General features: G+C 42.0%; 1 protein-coding gene across 1 annotated transcript in view; it reads left to right on the top strand. All coding sequences in view use genetic code 11, as the record gives it.

The window, feature by feature from the left end:
- Positions 1 to 7,482: 7,482 nt before the first annotated feature.
- The window catches only part of EGR_03282 (Neuron navigator 3), a gene marked incomplete at both ends in the record, with an annotated part of 21,625 nt that continues 6,916 nt past the window's right edge, over positions 7,483 to 22,191 (top strand). Inside the window, 10 exons of the mRNA XM_024492531.1 lie at positions 7,483 to 7,530; positions 8,387 to 8,643; positions 8,849 to 8,985; positions 9,515 to 9,669; positions 13,589 to 13,779; positions 14,360 to 14,453; positions 14,757 to 15,025; positions 15,577 to 15,914; positions 16,467 to 16,736; positions 18,792 to 19,576. Coding sequence (XP_024352932.1) covers positions 7,483 to 7,530; positions 8,387 to 8,643; positions 8,849 to 8,985; positions 9,515 to 9,669; positions 13,589 to 13,779; positions 14,360 to 14,453; positions 14,757 to 15,025; positions 15,577 to 15,914; positions 16,467 to 16,736; positions 18,792 to 19,576 — 2,544 coding nt within the window. The remainder of the gene's footprint in view (positions 7,531 to 8,386; positions 8,644 to 8,848; positions 8,986 to 9,514; positions 9,670 to 13,588; positions 13,780 to 14,359; positions 14,454 to 14,756; positions 15,026 to 15,576; positions 15,915 to 16,466; positions 16,737 to 18,791; positions 19,577 to 22,191) is intronic.

Here is a 22,191-nt window from a genome sequence, read left to right as displayed (position 1 = left end):
TCATGTAGGATATTAATATTTACATCCACTAATTTTTTGTTGGAAAAATTTACAAAATATGTTTTATTTTTTGGTGGCTTCTTCCCACGAAAATGTCATTAAGTAAGTTGTGAGCCACCTTCGGCATCACCTAAAATTCTCCACCTTATGAACACCGAAATCTGCATAAATGCAAATGACTTTGGGCTCAGCTTCCATTTATTCAACCAACCGGCTAATCAACCCTCCAATTCGCCACCCGACTCACCAACTTAAACCTCTCCATCCCCCATAACATGTGCTCTTGGCATTTGCATTGTCTACCCTCCGTGTCGCCTTTTCGCTGTCATTGGCAACAGGTAATTTAAAAGTTGAGCTTTTGGTAGTAGTCAGAATGTTTTTTAGGGATTGTGCGTAATCCTTATGGTTTTTTAGTACAACGTGCTGCAGGTGAAGTCCGAAAATTGTGTCCCTTTGACAGTGGACAGCTGACAGTTTTCACTAATGTGGCATTCCGGGCCCCTGCCTGTAGATATGCTAAATTTGACAGTACTTTTAATAAAGTCTGGGCGATCCTGGTGGGTTGGAATAGATAGACGCCAAATTGAGCACCCTCGATCTTCCACGTTAACAGCTCCCAGAGACGAGGCATCCTCTACTCACAAGCAATGAGATGCATCCCACCTGAACTTTAAACCACTTTATAATTTACATTGGCGAGGAGAGCTTTACCGGTTTCGTCCTACTCAGGGCTAAATCCTGTTTTTTGAAACTTTGCGACCTTTTAACCTGATGAGACTTCTATAAACTTGTTATCATTGGATTGTAAAACTATGCCAAACCAAGCTTTAAATCTCTCCGCTACTGAGCAACTCTGCTTTAAAGGCCCTTTCTCCTTTGCCTCCTTTAACAGTGAAATTAAAATTGACGAAATTTTGTCTCTCTCTAGAACTCGAAAATACACACCATTTTCCCCCATTTTTCCATCTATAAACAATTTCCTCTGAATGATGGATGCTGATTGTTTCGTCAGCTTAGCTACATTGGGGTAGAGGCATAATTTTCCCTATCACCTGGAGTGAAGTTGAAGCTGAAGGAGGTAAGGCCACATATTTCAGTGTTTTTTTGTCAAAAGAGGGCAACCTTAGGCCCCAATTTTTTTGTCCTCGAAAATTACAAGTGGCCTGCGATGGGCACGGCCTATCACACCTCTGATTGGTTGTTTACATAGTCAAAAAATTCCAGTAATTAGATAACCCTGTTGGTTGCATATCCGTCGAGTGTTCACGGTGTCTCTCACTCCTTCCCTCTCCATCTCCCTCTCTCTCTCTCCATCCCCTTTTGTAGATTTAAACAACAAAGTGTGCGCTATGCGAAGTTTGCGTAAAGCCTCCCCGGTGCTCTCCAAAGCTTCTGCAAGTCAAGTGCAGTACAGTCCATTGAAGAAACTCCCCGAGGTAGATCAACAACACCACCAACCACAGCAAGGGCAACAACAACAACAACCGCTTCTACAGACCCTTCCAACACCACAGAAATATCGCGTCAGCCCAATGGATCTCATGCGACCGGTGAAAACGAAAGCAGAGACTGTTTTGGTAAGTCACGATATCAAGTTGGCATGCTTCGCAAATGATCGGGAGATGACCACTGGCTCTAGACAATAGGGCATGAACGTTTAAATGTTGTTGGAGTTAAAGGAGGACTTTAAAAATCTATCTCAGCATGCTCTTAGACCACCTTGGTCTAACCTCGGTCTTGGTGAATGACCGTGTCCGTGTGACACAGCAGATGATGGGTCGATCAAACGTACAGAATGAGGTGCTCCGCGAGTTGACTGAGTGTTCACTGGGATAAACTCTGTGGTCGTGGGTTGTAGAACCAGTACGGTCAAAATCTTGGCAGATGTAAGGAGAAACGGTGGTATTTGTGACCCATACACTGCAATCAAGTGGCTTAATATTGGACGGCGGAGCGTTTCATGTAAAAATCCTCTACAAAAGAAAGCATTCACTAATTGGACACCTTCTTCTTTAAGTCATTCCCCCACTTACACCACTTTCTTGAATCTCCGTTTATGCTAATCAGCCTGAAATAGAATGGGCCGCTATGGGTGCGCCGACTTTTACCAGAGTTGGTAGGACACATTCGACACTTAATTTCCTTAAGATGGTTCACTTTTTAGGAGTCCCAGTTTAACCTGTACGACCCCGTATGAAATTTAAAGGTCACATAATACCCACTTGCTTATCGACAGGCTCTGGCTTCTTAGGCAGCTTAGTGAGGTCGCTTTGTCATAAATGTGCATCAAAACTGGTGACCTTAGATTTTGAACCCTCACAGGATAAAATACCGGTTGAAATCTGACTTGTGTGATCCATATTTGTCACCTTTTGGAACTAAAACAACACCCAAAATGTGGAAAACATCATGCCGAGTCGAATTGTTTGCAGATATGTCAATAGAGATTGTAGCAAATGAGTCACTTTTATGACTCCCACTTTGTTGTTCACTTCTTTTAGGTAGGCTATAAAACCCTCACCGGGTTTAGGTTAAGGAGTGGCTTTTGTATTCCCGAGTTTATTAAAGGGAGTGAGGCAGATACCGTCACATCCTCGTGCTCTATAATGGATCGTCATCATTGTCCTTTCCTCGGAATTGAAAGAGATGACTAGGAGTGAGGACAAAAAGGTCTCACAAGCCCACATCGAACTCATGTGGCCACCTTTGGTAGGAAGTTAGTAAGATCAAGATCAAGCTTTAAACAATTTGACTTCCCAGTGAAGTACAAGGAGGCAGAAAGTCCATTTAATGGGTAAATCTTTCCAGTTGTAAGGCAGTGTCCTTTCTTTTAGCTATACACGGAATGGGCAAATCATTACCTACAGAAAGCTGGCTACGAGTGCTTCATCACGGATCTACAAAATGATCTCAGAGATGGGAAAATGTTGGTCAATCTTACGCATGCTGTGGGTAAGTATTTACTTCTCTTTCGCATTTTCTCGCCTTTTCGGTGACTTTTTTCCCAAATTTATGCATACTTTTAGCCAAATTCATCTTTTTATTCAAATTAGCAGAACAGAGTTTCTCACAGCATGTGTAGCCGAAAGTCCAGTGCGTTATGAATGCCTCATGTAGTTAGAGTCACTTCTGACCCCACCAGAGGGGGGTCACCAGCCCGAGAAGGTGCCTTAGGCAGTCATTTTTGCTTCTGAAGATACTAATTCTTATGCAAGGAATTACAGCGCCACTAGGACATGGCCTTTTAGAGTTTCGAATGGAGATGTAGACGTAGAGGGGATGCTATGATGCCTACGATCGTCAAGTCGTTTTGCAACTGGTTTTAGTCAATTGTGAGCAGGAACAAGGATGGCATAGTGGTATTGCATTACGAGGAACCTGTGCAACTTTCGCCTCATTTGGATGCCTGAAACTTGTTACAGCTGTTGCACATGTACGATCTGTTCCAAAACCTCGCCATCCCACTCCGTGTGGGAAGACTCTGTGGCCCTAGTGATCATACATGTTCTACATGTGAGCTTGATCTACTCAGAGAAACATAAAAATGTCCTCCTTTGCTATACAATTTACTTGGGTGGTGACTAGGCCTTAAGCAGAATGGTAAAACGACTCATCAGAGGAAGGCAGTCCCATGATACGATCAGACATGAACAAATAATCCTTGCGCTACCAGGGCGGACTCAGATGAGAATGCACCACTACAGACCAACTGTTTCATTGCCCGGATATGACACTGACCATTTCAGTCACTACTCAAAAGCTAAAATGATAAGCAATGTGTGTCACATATTTGTGACAATTGGCGTCATATATGTGTGACGCATAGACTTGCGAGTCTTCCCCAAAGCTTTAATAAGCCATACCAATATGAAAAATGATAGAGAGATTGATAGGTTATGCGTATGTTCCCCGGCAGCAGGAGAACCTGATCTTCTAAGCATAATATTTAACTGTTGCCAATTTCCCTTTTCCCACTAAAGACCTTTGCCTGCGCTCCCCCTGGTCACTTCCTTATAACTAAAAAAGCGATCAAGAGTCGTCATTATATTGTCATGAAAACCAGAAGTCAGTTTATTGCAACATCAGTGAACATTTATTCTTTGGCTTTGTTACCCATGCTGGAGAAGAGGTATTTACCAGTTCCCCTCTGCTCAATACTGACGACGCTCCACAACGTGGTCACCTAACACATCAGTCTCCGTTTGCACAACATTTAGCTTTTCATGAAGGACAGGCTTTGAAGTGGCCCTATGGAGCTGCTGTTTGGCATTTAATTATTCCTGGCCGCTTTGTACGCATCTCAATGTGGTCCAGCTCCCTGCCAGGGTTGCGTGCGATTCGGTTATTGGAAACATAAAAGGACTGGTATTCCTTCGTGTAATTTACTTAACTTCAAACAGTCAAATCGTGACAGCCGTAAGATGGCCATCTCCGGGTCATCTGATGTCAACTCACTTGTCGACTGCCCACGTTCCCGTAGAATGTTCGGGTGAAGTGAACCTCGAAATGCCAGAGGGGTTCGACAGTAAAGCCCTTCTCCAAGGGTTTGCTAATCGGTCATGAATGTCATAGTGGTTGTCCTTGTGCATCGGATAGCCATGTCAGTATGGAAGACGGTCCATCATTGATGCACGGAGGAGCTGGCAATGTTATACTGTCAATTGGAAGTACAAACTGTCGCTACATAACGAACTTCTTTTCTTTTTTAGTCAACGAGCATGTCATACTTAAGGATTCAAATAAAAGTTCAGTGAGTCCAGTTTTTACCTACTGAAATCTCTTCATTTAAGTAGTTCTATTTGAGTAATATATCTAAGTAGTTTAAACATATTTTAAAAAAGAATTTTTTCTGAAAAAAACTCTTGATAACAAAAGTTTGACCTTTTCTGCTAAAAAATTTTACGAGTTAAGCTGACAAAAGGTCGAGATTAATTATTTTTTCCTGAAATTTGTGATTTGATGGATAAAAAGGTGGAAAAATGGAAAGAAACCCAAAGTAAATATTAAAAGTGGAAAATAAAGGACCCGTATGGCTACTGGGATAATTATAGTACCTCCAAAAGGCAGAATATTTAGCAGTCGGAAAACTTTGCCTCCCCAATGCGCTTTGTCCCTTCGGGGCAGCACCACAGCCCTAATCACCACCGCTGCTGTCACACATTTATTTACCAACTGTCTATTCTACCTCGCATGGAATCATAAGATTGTCTACTGTCTAAAAGTCCATGCGGACTAGGGGGCAGTTCAAATTTTTGCATGGATAGGCTTAGCGATACTGATCATGCGGTCATTCGTCGTCTTGCCATGACAGGACTTTTTCCATTGACTCTGATGTTTCTGGAAGGAAATCTCGCACCTCCCTTGGGTGAATGCGCCAAGGAGACAGAGCTCGGCTGTTGCTACTATTATGGCTACACACAACATTCATATTCTTCCAACAGGATGTGGCAGTGCGTGTCTTTGAAGTGTGGATTATGCAGTGGGTTGACCGTTTGGGTATAACCAATGACATCCCTACTAGAATGTCAAACAAAAAAGATCGCCACTTTTTCGTTACATAGAAGAATTCCAAATTACTTTCTGCTACTTGGTCTTGACACGGTAATCACGAATTTCCGTGACGTTGGCCCCACACCTGTTTCCGTTATGGGGAACGGTGGATCTTTCTGAGTGTGGCGTAATACCGTTGCGCGGTTTTATCCCTCAAAACATTTTTGGGTGGTGCATCCCAATACACGACGACACTGTCCAGTCGTTCTGCCTCATCTTATGGGAAGCAGAACGTTAGATTCACAAAAATCGGCGCAACTTTTTTAGTTAAACTCTATCCCAAGACCTGACAAGTTAACTAAAACAAAGAGAATTTCAAAATTTACGATATGTGTGATAGAAATGCATGACGATCCACTATGTGACTCATCGTAAACATACATTAATTTTAACAGAGGTCAAAGCGGACGGCGGAATTTTTAAATGTCACTCTTATTTCTCCCCTCCCACCGCTTTGAATAAAAAAACCTAATCCGTGAGTAAATTTTATCCACTCTTTTCCTAAATTTCAATTATTTTAATGCATAAAGTCAGAATTCAAGCCAGGAGTGTTCTTCATGCTTCGCCAGTAGTCAATCATATCGTCTTCACCAACGAGGGGCGGATGTCGTAGATATGCTCCCCTAGAAGCGAAAAAAAAATATTCGTCGGCTAGCTAATCCCCTGCAAAGTGATTGCTTAGAGGGGACTTGACTTTGAAAACCCTTGCGAGGTGAAGGAATCCGTTCTGTCGCTAATGTAGCGTCCAATTTCTCCCCAAAGCCACTACACGATGCCCTCGCAACTGCCTGGAGGGTGTGTTACGCCTCTGGGTTTAAGGCGGAAAGTTGGCACACAAAGGAGCCTGCGTAGTTACACGTAAAAATAAAACAGGTTTTTAGCGCATTTGGTAATACCACTGTGTTCTAGAATTTTCCTCTTAACCACCAACTCCTACCTTAAAAGGGCAGGCGGTTGGGTGGGATGTCTAGACTAAGTCCAAGGGACATGATAACTTAATCCAAGATTAAAAGGGTTGGGTAATCCTCACACCACTTTGTCGCCAGCAACTAAGTGGTAGCGGTGGTGGTAGTAAAACGCTGACGACAAAATAAACAGGTATATACGTATAGATGTGCATAAATTGAGAATGAGGCAAGAGACACCACCATAAAATATGGCAGGAGTGGCTTCGGCGGTAGTGGGAACTAAATACCCTGCAAACTCACGGCTAGTCTGATGGGGTTCGCCAAGAAGTGAAAAACCAACACCTCCGTGGATGATATACGCCAACCTGCATTTATCACCCACGCAAATGCCGTCAAATCGCGTCGTCTGTCCACCAGCATTCACTCAAGCCGTGGAGTTACCTCCAGCAATAATTAAATAAACGCCATTTGGGCTGACCTTCAATGAAAGAAAGAAGAAAGTGGCTTCCAAAATAAAACTTTGAAATGTAACTAGTCACTGAGGCGACGGTCATTTGTTATGACCGTCTTTTTGGATTTGTTTGCGAAGACTAATGTTGCTAAGAGGTTAAAAAAGCCGCCTCGTTTCTATTGTGGCAAGGGCAGAAGAAAGCGCCTGAAGTAAATTGGGCACCGTCAGCCCAAAATTAGATGATATGATTGCTTCCACAACTTACTTTTTGTCTAAAAATGTACTCAATTTAAATTCGTCAAATGATGCATTGCTTATCTCGCCTTTGCTTTAGCGCGATATCATCGTGGCTTGTTTAAAGGTTCTGGAGGACATCGGAGTTGACGTACACGATGTATCAGTTAATGGTAAGTAGTCAAAAGTGCTTTTTTATAAGCGCAACCAGAGTGCTAGTTACCCACACATTTTTAATAAATGGTAAAATTTAAGAACACATCTAGTGCAACCGTCACATATACGTGACGCGTCGATTTTCTCACCTCATTCCGGCAAACTGAAAATGCGACATATGGTATGGAAGCCATGCCATGGAACGAAGGTGGCGCCTGTGAAGGCTCAGGAGTAAGCGGCGTCAAATGCGGCTAAACGAAATGCTGGTTTTGTGGTGGACGAACCCTCATATCAGCAAATCTCAAAATTTCTACAAAAAAATTGAAAGACTAATCGCCGCCTTTTCAAAAGGCGCATAATTTTACGCACCTTTAAAACTAGAGTATCAGTTCTTTTCTCACCGTACACACTTTGGCTGATCGCTCATCCTGTTGCCGCAGACAAACTAAATTCTAGCACAGAAAATTTGTTTGTCTATTTATTTTTCAGCAGCAAAGTCATGAATTGCAAAAAGTGGGGCCAAATTTCATAGTGGTACATATTCCTTTCAAGTTTGCTAAAACTTTACAGCTTTATTTATTTACAGAACCCACTTTTTACTGCTGAGTAAATATACATTGGCAAGCTCACGCAACTGGACACGAAGGTGGGCGTACAGGCGAAAGTGGTTAAATTAAACACGCCATTTAGCAGTACTTGCTATCTTATTTTGTCGAATTACTTTGAACTCCCACGAACAGGTAATAATCCACTCCGATACAATCTATCTGCACATTTGGTTGTTTTATTGTAGCCTGCATAATAAGGTATGAAAACACGATATCATCATCTTTTTGTAACTATTTAAAAACAGACTTGAAGTATCGAAAACAAAAAAATATCTCTCCGAGGAGGTTTGTATTTGAGAATAATATTATTATTTTATTTTAGCACAATTCTGCCTACCCTTTCCTAAACTAAATAATCCTTTAAATGAGTACGGATTTGACACCGGGAGAATCACCTCACACCTAGGAAATGCTTCATTTCAGGCATACTCAGCGGTCGCTTAAAGTGTATTCTCGGGTTGTTCTTTAACCTCTCAAAGTTTAAACAAAAACTTCGGGAGCGCCAATCGCAACCGAATCAAATTGTTCACTCCGGAATCCCACAAAAGTCCGAAGATTCGCCTCTGAATTCCACAAGTCTGGACAGCCCAGATAGTGACAGGCGTTACGTCACTCCACCCAGCTCCGTGCAGAGCCATGTTCAGCACCACTCACGACCCCTGAGTGACCCCCAGGCCTTGAAAAAGCCTATAGACGCCAAGAGTCGCCTACCTGTCTTCCGTCAGAATCGAACAAAGTGGGTCTTAAATATTCTTTTTACTTGGTTTAAATAAGTACAAAATAAATTTTCCCGTAAATTTGCGGACATGCCTACGTTTAGCATACTGGCCCTTATAAAGCGATTGGCTGCCTCTCAGCCAATAGAAATGCTCCAGCCAACTGCAACCATATTTTAATGTTTTTCGTAGAACTTTTGTCATTTTTGCGTTTTAATTTGCAAGAAATCGTCTGTCAGATTCGCCACAACCTAAGAGTGGTGAAGTGGCTGCCTCTTCCCTGCCAACCCGATCAATTCGTTCGCCACAGCCGATTAAAAACCAGAAAAATCTGCCTTCCAAAGCACCTACTTCCTCCCTTGGTAGGCTCACCTATTTTTAAACCAGTTTCAATGCATGGCTTGACCATCTTTTTGTGAAATTACCTGGCAGCTTAGTTCATTAGACCTTTAAGAATCCTAAGCTGGTAACTTAAAATACCCAATTTTAGGCTAAAATCATTTTTTTTTTCTGCCAGAGTGCAATACAGTACAGTATAATTCACCTTATAGTTGATGAAAATGTCGCTCAATGGAACATAGGTGAACTTTGAATTTATTCTGCTCAAGCTTAATCGCACGTTGAATGGGTGCATGAGAAATGCCAAATTTACCAAAGGAATATCACTTGGAAAGTCGAAGTTTGAAGTTTCGTCAATGGTCACTTAAACAAATTATTCTGTTAATTTGGTGCTTGTGGAGTGGTCGGGACTCATCTTTCTTAATGAATCACTGTCATGAATACCCTGTTGGTTGCTTGTGATCGCTGGACGAAATGTGTCAAGCCCTGTTTTCGTGTGACCCACAATGCTGTGACACAGTGGAAACTAATTCCACATTTCCCAATAAACAGGCTCCCCCGGCACCAATCCTCCGATGCTTCCTATGAGCCGACCTGGAGGGGTTTTAGTGAAACATCCCTCTTCCCTCCCTCAGCCCGCGTCCATTCAGATGCGTTCCCTGGTGGATCTTGGTGGATCAAGACCCCTTCGAGAAATTAGTGCTGAAGTGAGTTATTTTCACTTTTTTGACACACACAACAATCACGATTGTTTTTTTTTAAATGAATGGCTTTATTTGAGTCAGTCATCAAAATGTTTTGTATAAATCTAAAGAAAAATTGCTGATAGCTTTAAATTATTTAATGCAGTAGCGCACATGTCCTCTTTAAAGATGTAAAACTAAATGTTTCCATATAGCAACTATTGGGGAGCGTACCCAAGGGCGGTTGGTCTGTTGTCAAATCACCATGCTACAGGGATGGAAACTAAAACCTTCGGTGAATAAAGAAATGAATGACTGCAGGACTCTCCCAATGCGAGAGTGGTGTTGTGTCATATCTCCTAATGAAATAGACAGCATCATTTTGGATGGTCCGAAAAAAACAACGAAACGCTGTAATTTATTCTGACAAATTTTATTTGTCACTTGTCATCCCGCATTTGTTTTATCTTTATAAACCACAAGAATTTTATTGAGTAATACTCGTCAAAGCAGCATTCAAATGCTGCACACTCGTAACGTTGAACTAACACGGGAAAACGGAGACGATATTTGTACGTGACTGTAGTAGTAAACGTGTCAAAGTGCATGCTTAAATCCATTTTGCTATACTAACATTGTTGGTGTGCTCAAAGAAGAAAATTTATTGAAGGACATGACAAACTACTATCGTGCTTTGGTATTGCTAGCTGCATAATTCAGGAAATTTGTATTCCTGTCTGAGCTACAAATTGAAACAGAAACGAAAACTTTGACCTGCTTTAAATATTTTACTCCTATGGTTCGGTTAAATTGATCGACAGCAAAGGAAAAGCCTGAAACTTTTTGTTTGAATGCACCATTAGAAATCAGCATATAATCGCCCCACTTTTCAACTAAGGTATGAATTGGGAAACGTGATTTGTCTCCAGAGGCAGCTATCTGGTTCTATCTACCTCACTTTTATTTTTTAAGTTGTATTTTCCCTTTTTTCATCTGACAGTCTGATGCCAGGTAAGAGTTATAAGCAGCACCTAGAGGGGTAAGAATTGGAGAAGTAGGCAGGAGGAAGATGAGGCAGTGTTTCTTTTATCCGCTAGCTCACATTTTAACCAAAGTGCTGGTATTCTAATGGATTAAATGTTGTGGTATGAGATATTGCCTTACCTCTAAAAACCTCTTCTTAGTAGTTGCTTAAATCAACAACAATCAAAGCATTTCTAATCACAGGTCGTCAATCACCAAGGAATGCAAAGGTGGCGCTTGTGTACTTGGTGAAAGATGTAAAGAATAATTAGGTAGTATGTTACCTTTTTCCTACCAAATTGTTTAATAGAATTCTTTCTCACAACTCCTTATTTGATGTAAATGGGAACGGTTTGTTTCATTGCTGACGCTAAACGTGACTGAAGCCGCCTCGTGATACATTCAACTCCAGCCAGAGTGTCAGTAGTGGTTACCGATTCTTTGGTCCCCAGAATAGGAGGTCTTCTTGTTTTCATGCGGCCCTTCCCAGCTGCTGTGTTTCACACGGTGTTTCGTCTTCCTCAGTTGGTTTGAAATTTGCAAACGTCAGAGCTAGGAGTGATCACATAGTTCCAAAATTGACTAACATGGCTTCAACAGACGAAGCCGTCATTCAAATGCACAAGTTAGCAAATTTGAGTGCCTATTTTTTTTTGGTAACAGGCCTTTTTAATGTTCAGAGATTGTCTTTTTATACCGTATACAGAACTGATGAATCCAGACCAGTAAAAATCCTTCTCCCAAATGTATTGTTACTAGCCCTTCTAGTTTCGGAGGGCTGCATTAGGGAGTTGTCTACGTTGCATTCCAATTTCATCCAATAACCTTCACTAGACGCTGTCCATTTTAACCCTGAAATGTAATCCACCGACTGCAAGCAACTGCGTGATTCCCCTTCTTGAAATGGTAAAATCCGCAAAGGCGAAATGTGTCCCTGAAAAGCGTGAGGATCAGTCGAGAATAAATTGTACGTAGTATTTGCCTAAGAAGAAACCACAGTAATTGCCATGTATACGTTGTCAGGTCTTAAAAATCATTGACTACAGCGTTTATTTAAGATTACTGAAGTGGTTTGAAGAGACCTCATTCAAACGCAGAGCACAGTTTCTGGGAATCTGAGTGAATGCAGGGGCTATCCAGGGAGGTATTCAGAGGTACTTATCTCAGTCTATCGAGGCAGACTTTCCGTATTTTGAAAAAATTGGATAGTAATCAGTGTAGCTACAGAGATATCCTTCAAACCATTAATCAAAGGACCGCGACCAGTAAAATCTACAAGGCTTGAGATAGGGATCAACAAGAAGGACGTTGCAGGAAGTTAGAATAGCTGGTGAGTGTCCTGTGGTACCATTCATAGAAGCATTTTCTCTTTACAGCAGGTTGAGAGCGTATGACAACATAAACGGGAGTAAAAGTATCGCTGCTCTCGGTGTCAGCAATTAGGAATTCACGGAATGTAGATGGATGAAACACTAGAAATTAAATTTTTTAGAGATATTACAAATACAACCACCAACCTCTTTGATTTTAGAACTTTGGAGCAGACAGTTCAAAAGAGAATGCCTTGTTCTGCATGCATTACAATTGTTATACCGTTTTGTGAGTTCTAGATCTAAGGCCTGTTTATCTTCAGGTGATACATTTGAACTGCCACTTCTATTAGCACTCCGACCCTTTTACCATATCACCTGAGCAGAGTCGGTTACGGTGCTGAGCATGTTGTGGGTCGCTGTAGTCGCATTGAGAATGGATGGAACTCTCTGCATACCTTGCTCCTCTTTTCTTTTAAACACACGGAGCTGACTCGTCTAGCTGCCTGGAAGTTTTTAGCTGTTTATGTTTCAGTAGCCCAAGAAGGTGGGACGTTTAATCCTCTGCCTTCAGATTCTTCCATTTTGGCCACCAAAAATCACGATAGTCTGTAATCTTCTTTGAGAACGTGGAGTTACTTAATTCATTAACATGACGGGAACACATATCGAGGTCCTGAACTCCTTTGTGTAATGGTATTCTAGAACTGATTGGATCTTAGTTTCACACCTTGACAATCACCGTAGATGACAGGTGTCACCTTTTTTCTGCCAAAGACAGATGAGGAGCCTTTTATCCGAGTGGATATGGCTAAGATGCTTGACTTCAATGCCGATTTTGCATTGACACTTTGTCATCTTGGACTTGTTAGATTCCTGTCAAAATGACCTTTACCCTTATTCATTAATTATCTGTCTGCACTGGGCCTTTTTCCATTGGTCTAGACCCATGGACATCGACTGTCCTTCAAAATGCCAATTTGGTACTAGAATTTTGACATCTTTAACCTCTGCTTATTTAATGCACGCACAGCTTTTGTTATTTGCTAACCAAAGGAGCTATTACCGCCCGAGGAGGAAAGACTTGTTCTTTTTATGGTCATGCACCCAGGTAGGCATGTAGGCAGCATTGTTTTACGGGCCCGGAGGTAACTATCTTCTATCAGGTAAGGTCACGTCCTTGGTGATAGAACCCTAGGCGAATTTCGCACTAATCCTTTCCATCTGTGCTTGCTATGGCTGACTAGTTATAATTACTATATCACAATACGCCTTTTTATAATGTCTTAGAAACAAAATTTAAAACAATGTGGGAACCTGTTTATTGTCACAGAGAATTAAAGCCCATACTGTCGGAAGCTTGGTGTGTACTTCAAAAGATTCAACAGGTCAGGTGACACTAAGGTGTCGCTTGAATGGGTCATGACATTTAACGGCAATGCTTTTCGTTTTTCAAAATTAAATCGGTAAAATTGTTTCCCGAATGGCACCAATTAGCGAGGACACCCTTCCATTTACACTGGCTGTTATGGCTAGAAGGTGTGTGTCGGAACTGCAAATTCCTCTCCACCGAAATGTGCACTTCGTGTGGTGAAGCAATTTCCCTTTAGGTAAATAGAACGGATTTGCAGTGGCAGACCGCTGAGGCTGTCCACAGCCCCAGACAAACATTTGTGTTCCGATTTTCTGGAAACATTCTTGATTGTGATAAAACATCTCGAAATACGCCCTCGCGTTCCACTCCTCCGATTGGCCAGTGGTGCTTCTATCACCAAGTCTCCAGCCATCAGCCGTTGGTCGTGTAAGCTTACGGCGTAAACCCAGCCTGGTCATAGGGGTCGGAAATAAGAATATTTGCATTGCTTATTCTGTTTTAAGAACCCGACAGACTTTAATAAAAGAATTTGTCTTCAGAAATATTTAATCAAAAGTGGCACTCGTATTCCAGTTTCTACTTTACCAACGGTCTGTTCTACTTCACCGCCTATCTTGTGATTGATGATTTTTAACTAAAGGAAAAAATGATAGAGAAATGTGGAGGATAAAACTGAAAAAAAAAACTTTTTTTGCTACCTCCTCCCCACCTTCCTTCCATCTACCCTCCTTCCTGTCCTACTGAAGTTCAGACCTTATCAATGACAATTTTAAACTATGAAGCATTGCATTACCCTGGAAAAATAAAAAAAAGCGATTATTCCGCCTCTTGACTCGTCATGGTGATTTTATGGAGGAAACTTTTTGTCATGCACCCATCCGAGAAGCACCGCAAGTGCTGTTTGACTTTGAAGAAGTGGACAATGCCCACCCGACAGTTGCATTCGTAGTGGACAAGTCCAATTGACCTCAATGCGGGAGGTGAATATTTGTGTATCTCGCATTAGAGGATCTGTTGTACCGAGAGTTGCCGAAAACAGCGCCAGCATTTCGTGGCCAGCGTTGGATGTTTTCCTGTTGCAGGGCCAGTCAGAACTTAGGGTACACGTACAAATTACCCTCAATTAAGCAAACCTTTTAAAATGTATTGCCGGTATGGGTGCTGACAATTTCAAGCTATCAATTGCCAGCTGTGCAAAATTTATGGTGTTAACAGATGAGAGGACAAAGAAAGTCAGACCCTCTTTTATTTAAGGCAGCATTTCTGTAGCCGGTAGGAAAATGCTTCCCAATTCATATACTCCTTCATATTTGATTGTTAAATGTCAGCATTCGTCTACTTAAGGCAAGACTTTTCGTAGGCAATGGAAATTCAAAGTTACATTGTGTTTTGGATGATTCCAGAACTCGCCTCAACAACCAATCAGCAAGTCAACCGGTATGAATAATGCCATTACACCACCACTCTTCACAAAGTCGCATATGCAGTACTATCCACCATCCAACTATCCGGGTGTGAGCCAACTACCAACACCGACTCTCTCCTTCAATGCAGGCATCCTGCGATTCAAGAGACCCTCGGATTTCCTTCCTCAGAGCCTCACACCTACACCTTCTTCAAAATCCAGTTCTATTGCCTCTTTGTCTTCGACGTCGAATGGAGGTCATAACCTGTATGCGCTTCAAAGCAGCCTGTTTGCCTTAAAAGATTGTGTATCTATTTTCAAACAATTTAGAATCGTTGGCCACCTTAAGATTCAGTAAGGCATGTCAGCAAGGGCTCTACATTGCGTAAATTCCATGAATCACTTGCTAATCTGTCTACCTGAATACCTGGTTAGCTACCGCACTTGTCGGAGGGTAATGGCCTTTCCTTGCGTCACTTCTCCAGCAACCATATTACAGACGACTATGTAATGAGGCTTTTCAAATCGCTCATGTCACTTGTCACTCCATTTGTCAATTGCCTCCTTGCATAACGTGGCTTCAACGACAGTTTACAGATTTAGTGATCCTTTCTATGACGGTTAGGCATGGTATCAAGCCAAGGAAATCGAAAATTGTGGTTCATTTCAACCTAGTTTGCTTACCGTTGTAGTCCCTGGAGTCATGTCTGAAGACACGAAGGAGAATACATTAACGCCCAGAAGGGCTACATGGAAATGAGTTGGAAGCAGATATCATACACTCTACATCATTTTAAACAGTTAAGTGCTATTTTTAGACCAAACAGTTCCAAGACTCGACACGATGAGTATGTAAATGTCAATGGGGAAAAAGACGATGAGGAGGGAGAAGGAGAAGGGAGTCCACTAGGCAGCAGGGAAATCAACCGAGCAGTATCACAATTGGAAGATGTGAATCCAGGCACCTGGTCAGGTCGACTGTCACCCACGCTTCCTGGAATGTCAACCTCAAATGGTCATTTCTACCTCACTACAGCGCTTCAAAGAGCCTCTCTAGATCCGCATCTACACAACAAACAGACATCTACATCGGCGAATCACAACGATGGAGACGATAAGAGCATCAAATCGGAGTGTCTGCCCGGAAAGGATCTGAGTAAGCAAGTTATGCAATCAATTATGAAAACTTGGAGTTTTTATTAGTTTGTTCTACGATACCGTTGTAAAGGTCGATTTGCAAGAGACTTGAAGGCCTCATTCCATTACAATGGTTATGTCTTCCAAAATATCAACCCGCGGTCTTCATATTCTTCTATAAAGGAATAATTTGGGCCTCTGGAATAAGTGCTTCCTTCTAGTTGCTTTTTGAAGGGCACGCAGTCAATCCATTACCATATATGCCGTCTTCGGAGGGTCAATTAAGGCGACCAGATCATTTACGAAGAGTGAAAGCAATTTAGTCTTTTTAAAAATAGAAATTAAACAAAAGGAAGGAAGAACACATATATGTAGAATGAATGAATGCCAAAGAATACTGATTTTGTTGCACTATATTTAAACACGCAAATCTTTACATAAATTTAAGCGATGAATATTGTAATTTCGACAGTCCAGGTTTGACTTTAATGACCCTAGTAACAGAGATGACAAAAGGGTGGTTTATTCGTCACATCACAAATAAATAGCCTATATGAAAAAAAAATTTCAGATCAGCCTACGAAGAGTTTGGGCATTCCACCAACACTCTACTCCTCCGAATCAAACCTCTTCACCCCTGATGCCTGGTCCAACAGCCTTCCTAATCGCCCTTTTCATAGAGCTATGAAAGCGACCACCAGAGAATCCCCTTCTACATTAGCTCAACTGCGAGCTCGAGCTGACGGAAGGGAGGAGGTGCCAACAGAAAGGATTTATGGTCCTTTGGGTTTCCTCAAACTTCCCTACGATCCCCCACGATCACACACTGATCACGGAGAAGGTGAGTTTTCTCTGAATACGGCCAAACGTCCTTAATTTTTTTAATGCAATAATTGGATGTCAATCTACGCTTTAGTTAAATCTCCATATTCAATTCTCGGTTGTACAGATTTGAAACATTCGGTAAGTTCATGGCCGTATTTTGACAATTATTGACATGCTACTGACATTATATAAGTAACATTTTTGCCTGTTAAGGATGATGAAACTGATTCTGAGGTATGCTTTTTAAATATTTCTATTCATACCTAGAGTTAAATTTGCTCTTTTTTAAGATGTTTGCTATTTAAAATTTTAATTACTACTCGTCTAATATGTTTTTTTTCTTTTAGGCCGAAATATGCCACCTCCGTAGGGAATTAGAAACTGCAAGGCTAAAAGTCACCACATTGACATCGCAGTTAGAGTTAAATGTAAGTGTGCTGGCTACCTTTCTAAATTATTCGCCCTTTACGGGAGGAACAAACATTTGTTTTCGTTTAAATGACTTCCTTTCCCCATTTCTTAACCCCATGGAGTCAGCTGTTATCGGAGTGTAGTGTAATCACGTAGGATTTTGCCTCTCACTTACACATTTTTATGGAGCTAGTTTGTAAATACGTTATTTATCCAGCCCTCTCCTTCTACTCTGATACGTCTAAGTGTGACCTTGAGTTGCGCTGCTTGGCGATTGGTTGAAAAATTAATGCGTTTAAATTTATCCGCGGATTTTTTATAAACACTGCACGAATCGTTTCGCACTGAGCCAACGTCATTGCAATTTATCTTTTCATTTTGCATGACTAAGCGGAATTATTGTCCAAGATTGGCGTTTACATGAATACTTGTGGTTTTCTTTGTTCCCTTTTACAATGCAGACATCAAAGAGAATTTCCTTCCTTACTGAAATAAATAGAATCAGTTGCAGACTAGACGCGGTCGGTTGTCCAGTAGTTGACATCAGCCAGCTGTCTGGACCCACATTTGTGCAGCTTTTTGCGTAAATGGGGAAAAAGGATACTTCGTTCTTTGTCTGTGGCCTTTATTGCACCGCATTTAGACGAAGTTCGTTTCTAATCGCTCCCGATGCTTCATGATTAAGTTCATCCACTTAGTAAAATTTCCTAAATAAAAAAGTGTAAATACATAATTAATAATGGTAAGATCCTAGTAAACAATGAAACGTATGCCAAAAATTGTCACTTCTTATTGTAAATAGTCCAAATTTGATTTGAGGAACTATAAGCTGCGCTGCCGGATGAAAGCCCAGGTCGGTGATGGATTGAGTAACGCTGTTTTCAGCAATCCTTCAAAATGTATTTAGCCTTGAGGCAGGATCAAGGGTGATCTAACGCATCCTACTTACCTGTGGTAGTATGTGCTGTAGGTCTGATCGAAATGCCTTAATATCGTGCCACCTTCGAGGGAGGGGTGAAGGCTGAATGCCGTCAACAGGCAATGTCCTTTTGACAGACTTGCTTAACTGTGGTGTATGGACTTGTCGCCGAGCAAACAAAACAGCGCCCCCAGTCCCTCCTGAGTTCGTGATAAATCCTCTCGTTTACTAAGAAGGGCCTAGTCTTGGCGTACAGAGGGGTTGGGGCCGTAGGAGTGGCCAAAGAGCCATACAGCCAAGCGGGAATATCAGCAGACCAAATACATTTTCTCCAGAGTATAACAAAATGTCATGGCAAGCGACCTCCCCCATGATCGAATGCGTGTTCATTTCAGGCCAGTTAATAAAAAAACTTAATTACTGGGATTTTCACACCAGTCGCTTGTTCAATTAGTCCCTTGTTCACACCGTGCCATGATTACCTTCATTTGCGTTCGTGTGTGCGCACGTATGCCTTTGCGTGTAGGGTGTGTATGTATGTGTGCCTAATTACTCATTCAAAGGCATCACTACCTACCTGCCAATGAGAATTCACTCTCCCCTGTGCGTGCGTGCGTGCGTGTGTACGCGCCTAATCGAAAATGTTGTAACAGTGCTGCAGCACAGCACAGCACTGCACAGCAGTCCGTGTTATGGACCGGCTGTACCCCAACTTCTACTCCCTCCATGCAACTCCTGCAGAACCTCTGGAGCCCCGGTTCAAGCGTCGTTCATGGAATGCCTTCCCTGAAAACCCTCCACTACCCTATACCGTCTATACGTCAGTACAGGAGGCGACACTTCAGCACCGCCGACATCAAAGATGTTCCAGTGAAGCTCCTACTACTCGAAGAGTTTCAACCTTCCTTCCAGATAGCAACAGCAATGATGATGAAGTCGATGCTGGTGTGATGGAAGACGCTGTGGAGGAAACGACCACTAGTATCTCCCCCATTCCACCAATTGCAGTTGTTAAACCAACTGTTGGAAGGATTGACGGTCGTAAAATTCATCGACCACAGCCCTGCTACGGACTGCCAGCTCTACCATCATCGTCGCATGACCTTCTACCTCCATGCATGCAAATGAGTGCTCCAGAGGCCTACTTCAACAATCTGTGTTCTTCAAGCTTAAAACAGCCAACAGCAAGTTTACCAAGACGCAGAACTCAATTAAGACGCGAGAGAGCAGTACCAGTTGCTAGACACTCCGTTTTTGAGTGTCCCAGCGTAGTTGACTACGGACCGCTCCAAAACACAGTACTGCAAGATTTGACGCTTCGACGAAGAGCTCGGCGACATCCTGAAGCAGCAGCCACAGCACCGGTCAGTCGAAGAAGACTTTTCGGTAGTTCTGCTGGAATGTTACCTGCAACATTAAGACCGCCTATTGCCACTGAGGAGGAGCAGTCGTCTACACTAATGGCGATGCCTAGCCTCCTGCCACCAGTTTGTGGCCGCTCGGAGCGTCAGGGTAGAAGCACTCGTGTAAGCATGGATGAAGCAAGGAGAGGGAGAGAGTAAAATACTTATTCTAGCAGTTGAAATGCCTCAGAAGTGTAACTGCCAGCACATTTGGTTACAAAATTGTGGGAAATCCATCGCTTATCTATGAGAGGTAGCCTGCTTAAGGATTTCTATTAATCACAGGTCTTATTTGTGCCAGCAATCACTGCAAAAGCCCACTTTTTTGCATCTTAAACTTTGAATATATCTCTTTAAATTTGACTTTTACATAGGATTTTGCTGATAGGTTTATAAATTTTGTGTTGTGCCGAAAACAAGCAGGTGCCCATTTTACCAATCCTTTGGGGCGCTAGTGCATTGCCCATTCGCCGTGTAGTCTTTCCTGCACCTTCCATCATGACACGTCGCCTTCATTTGCTCCCCTTTCCCTCTCAACCCATCCCTTGAAGAGACTTAAATACCGACAGCTAATTCGTAACTCAATCTTTACAGACTTCCGATTCCACCATTCATGAGGCTGTAAGGATGGGGGGCGGGGGGGGAGGGGGTATCTCTTTTTCAACATCAAAACTCGTTAGTTTATTTTCAGACTTGTCAAGAAAGATGCATTTTCTTTTTTACGGACAATGAGAAGCCTCTTAAAGCCTCGTTGAGGTATTCACCACTGTAATATGTCATCATTTAGCACAAAGCAGCTGACTTTTACCTTGTCCATGGAAGGTAACAATCACGCCCATTCGCCTGGACACCTCTGTTTCTGTCACGTAACTGTCTGTCATAATTTTCGGCAATTGGATAGTGTAGAGCAGAAGGTGGAGGAATGAAAAGGGTGATAGTAAAGCGATATCTCTTCTCTCTACCTCCTCCTAACCCCAACCCACCCTCTTGTCTGTCCTAAGAAAAGTACTGCTCCCATCAGGAGCCATCTTAATGCTTTGAGGTGCTGCACTGCCATGTAAAAACAAAAAGGGTATTAATTTCACTGCCTGACTAGCCTATGCTATTCATGAAGGCAACTTTTGTCATGCGCACCACCTCACTTGCAGTTTAGACTCAACGAAATGGACAATCACCAGTTGAAAATTGCACCTGCGGTGCTTCGTACTCATCCATACACAATCACGCATTCAAATCATAGTTTCCGGAGTGATTTCTACCTTAAAAGTGAGTGGCACAACCTAGGAATATCCAATGATGTATTTATGCCCTCAGCAAAGCCATTTGTGATCATAAGTGGGTGAGTATAAAATTTAAAAATGACGGGTGATGAAGTGAACCACAAATTGTTTCATCACGCATTAAGCATTACTGACAGAAGTAATTACAGACACATACACAGGCACAACTAACGCTCTCCTTCTATCGTAAATGCTACTTCTACTTCACATTTATTGCCGCATTATAGTGGTACCACGTGGTTGAACCCATTTCCATCCCCATTCACTCCATTTTAGTCGGTTTATTTGTCTAAAATTTTATCTACCACGATTGAAGCTTTCAGAGTCCTTCCTAACACTGTAATACACCATGCAAGTACAGAGAAAGGCTAGTTGATTACTTATAGAAGGACTGAGAGGCTGTGGACGTGCTCGAAGGGTCGAATTGGCTCCGAGCAGAAGCATAATTTATGAGTTAGCGTAGTTAAATGACCATTGAAAGCAAACGTTGAGGCATTCCACAATGCTTTTTTAGAGAGAAAATGCCTTTTCACGGGGTTTTAATGTATCTGGCATTAAAATTGCGAATACTCTGTGTTTTCTTCAATAATTTTTATGCATTTCTATGCAATATATTATACCTTGTTTAGTAATAATCTCATGGGTAGACCTTGCAAATTTGGTTGCACATTAACAGTAGCGTCAGTTCCCCACAGGTTTATTTGTAAATAATGCACATTTATCTCTTAAAGAAGAAAAAAACATTTTAGTTCTTTGGATGATAGATTTAGATAATCTAAATCGGCAAAATCTCACACTTTTCTCCCATGATAATAACCTCTAACACGACTTGCAAAAGAGATTGACATTTCGTTGCTAAAATAGTTTTGTTTTTTTGTAAAAAAGCCGAAACGAACTTTTGTTTTACGCTCTTTCTACCGCGGTTTATTTAGACGTATCACTTCCTGGGGTGACCAATTAAAATGTCCAACCAACGGAAAGGGCTTAAGGGATTTCGCCCCAAAAAAACTCCTTATTTTTTGGCTTAGGAAAAGAGGTAATGGAGAAGCTTCCCAAATGTGTTTATTTATCTCCGGTGTATCAGATTACTCCGGATTACTTGGGGTACTTTTGTTCGTGTTTCGCAAATTAAGAGCTGAACTTTAGGGCCTCGGATTTTGTACAAGAAAGTCTTCCGATTAAAGTTCAGCATGACTAGAAGAAAACTTGGAATTTGAGGAATCCGCTTCGTCAAGTAGTTAACTAAAACAACCACCTGCCTTGCATGTCGCTCCTTCCTTCTTTTGAGGCGCACCTTCTGCACCCCACTTGGCTGGTCCACCTCGGCAGCAACTACCCCTCGTTAGAGGTGGTCGCATGACCGTTTCCTTGGGGGAAAAATTTAGTTGATTTCAAAATCCAGTGATGCATCTCGTCGCCTTCATTGCGTCTGTACCTGTCCCCCTTCTGAGAGGAGGG

Source organism: Echinococcus granulosus, assembly GCF_000524195.1.
Source record: "Echinococcus granulosus chromosome Unknown EG_S00017, whole genome shotgun sequence".
NCBI classification, from domain to species: domain Eukaryota; kingdom Metazoa; phylum Platyhelminthes; class Cestoda; order Cyclophyllidea; family Taeniidae; genus Echinococcus; species Echinococcus granulosus.
The sequence above is the reverse complement of the archived record's forward strand: the minus strand, read 5'-3'. Positions and strand labels throughout refer to the sequence as shown.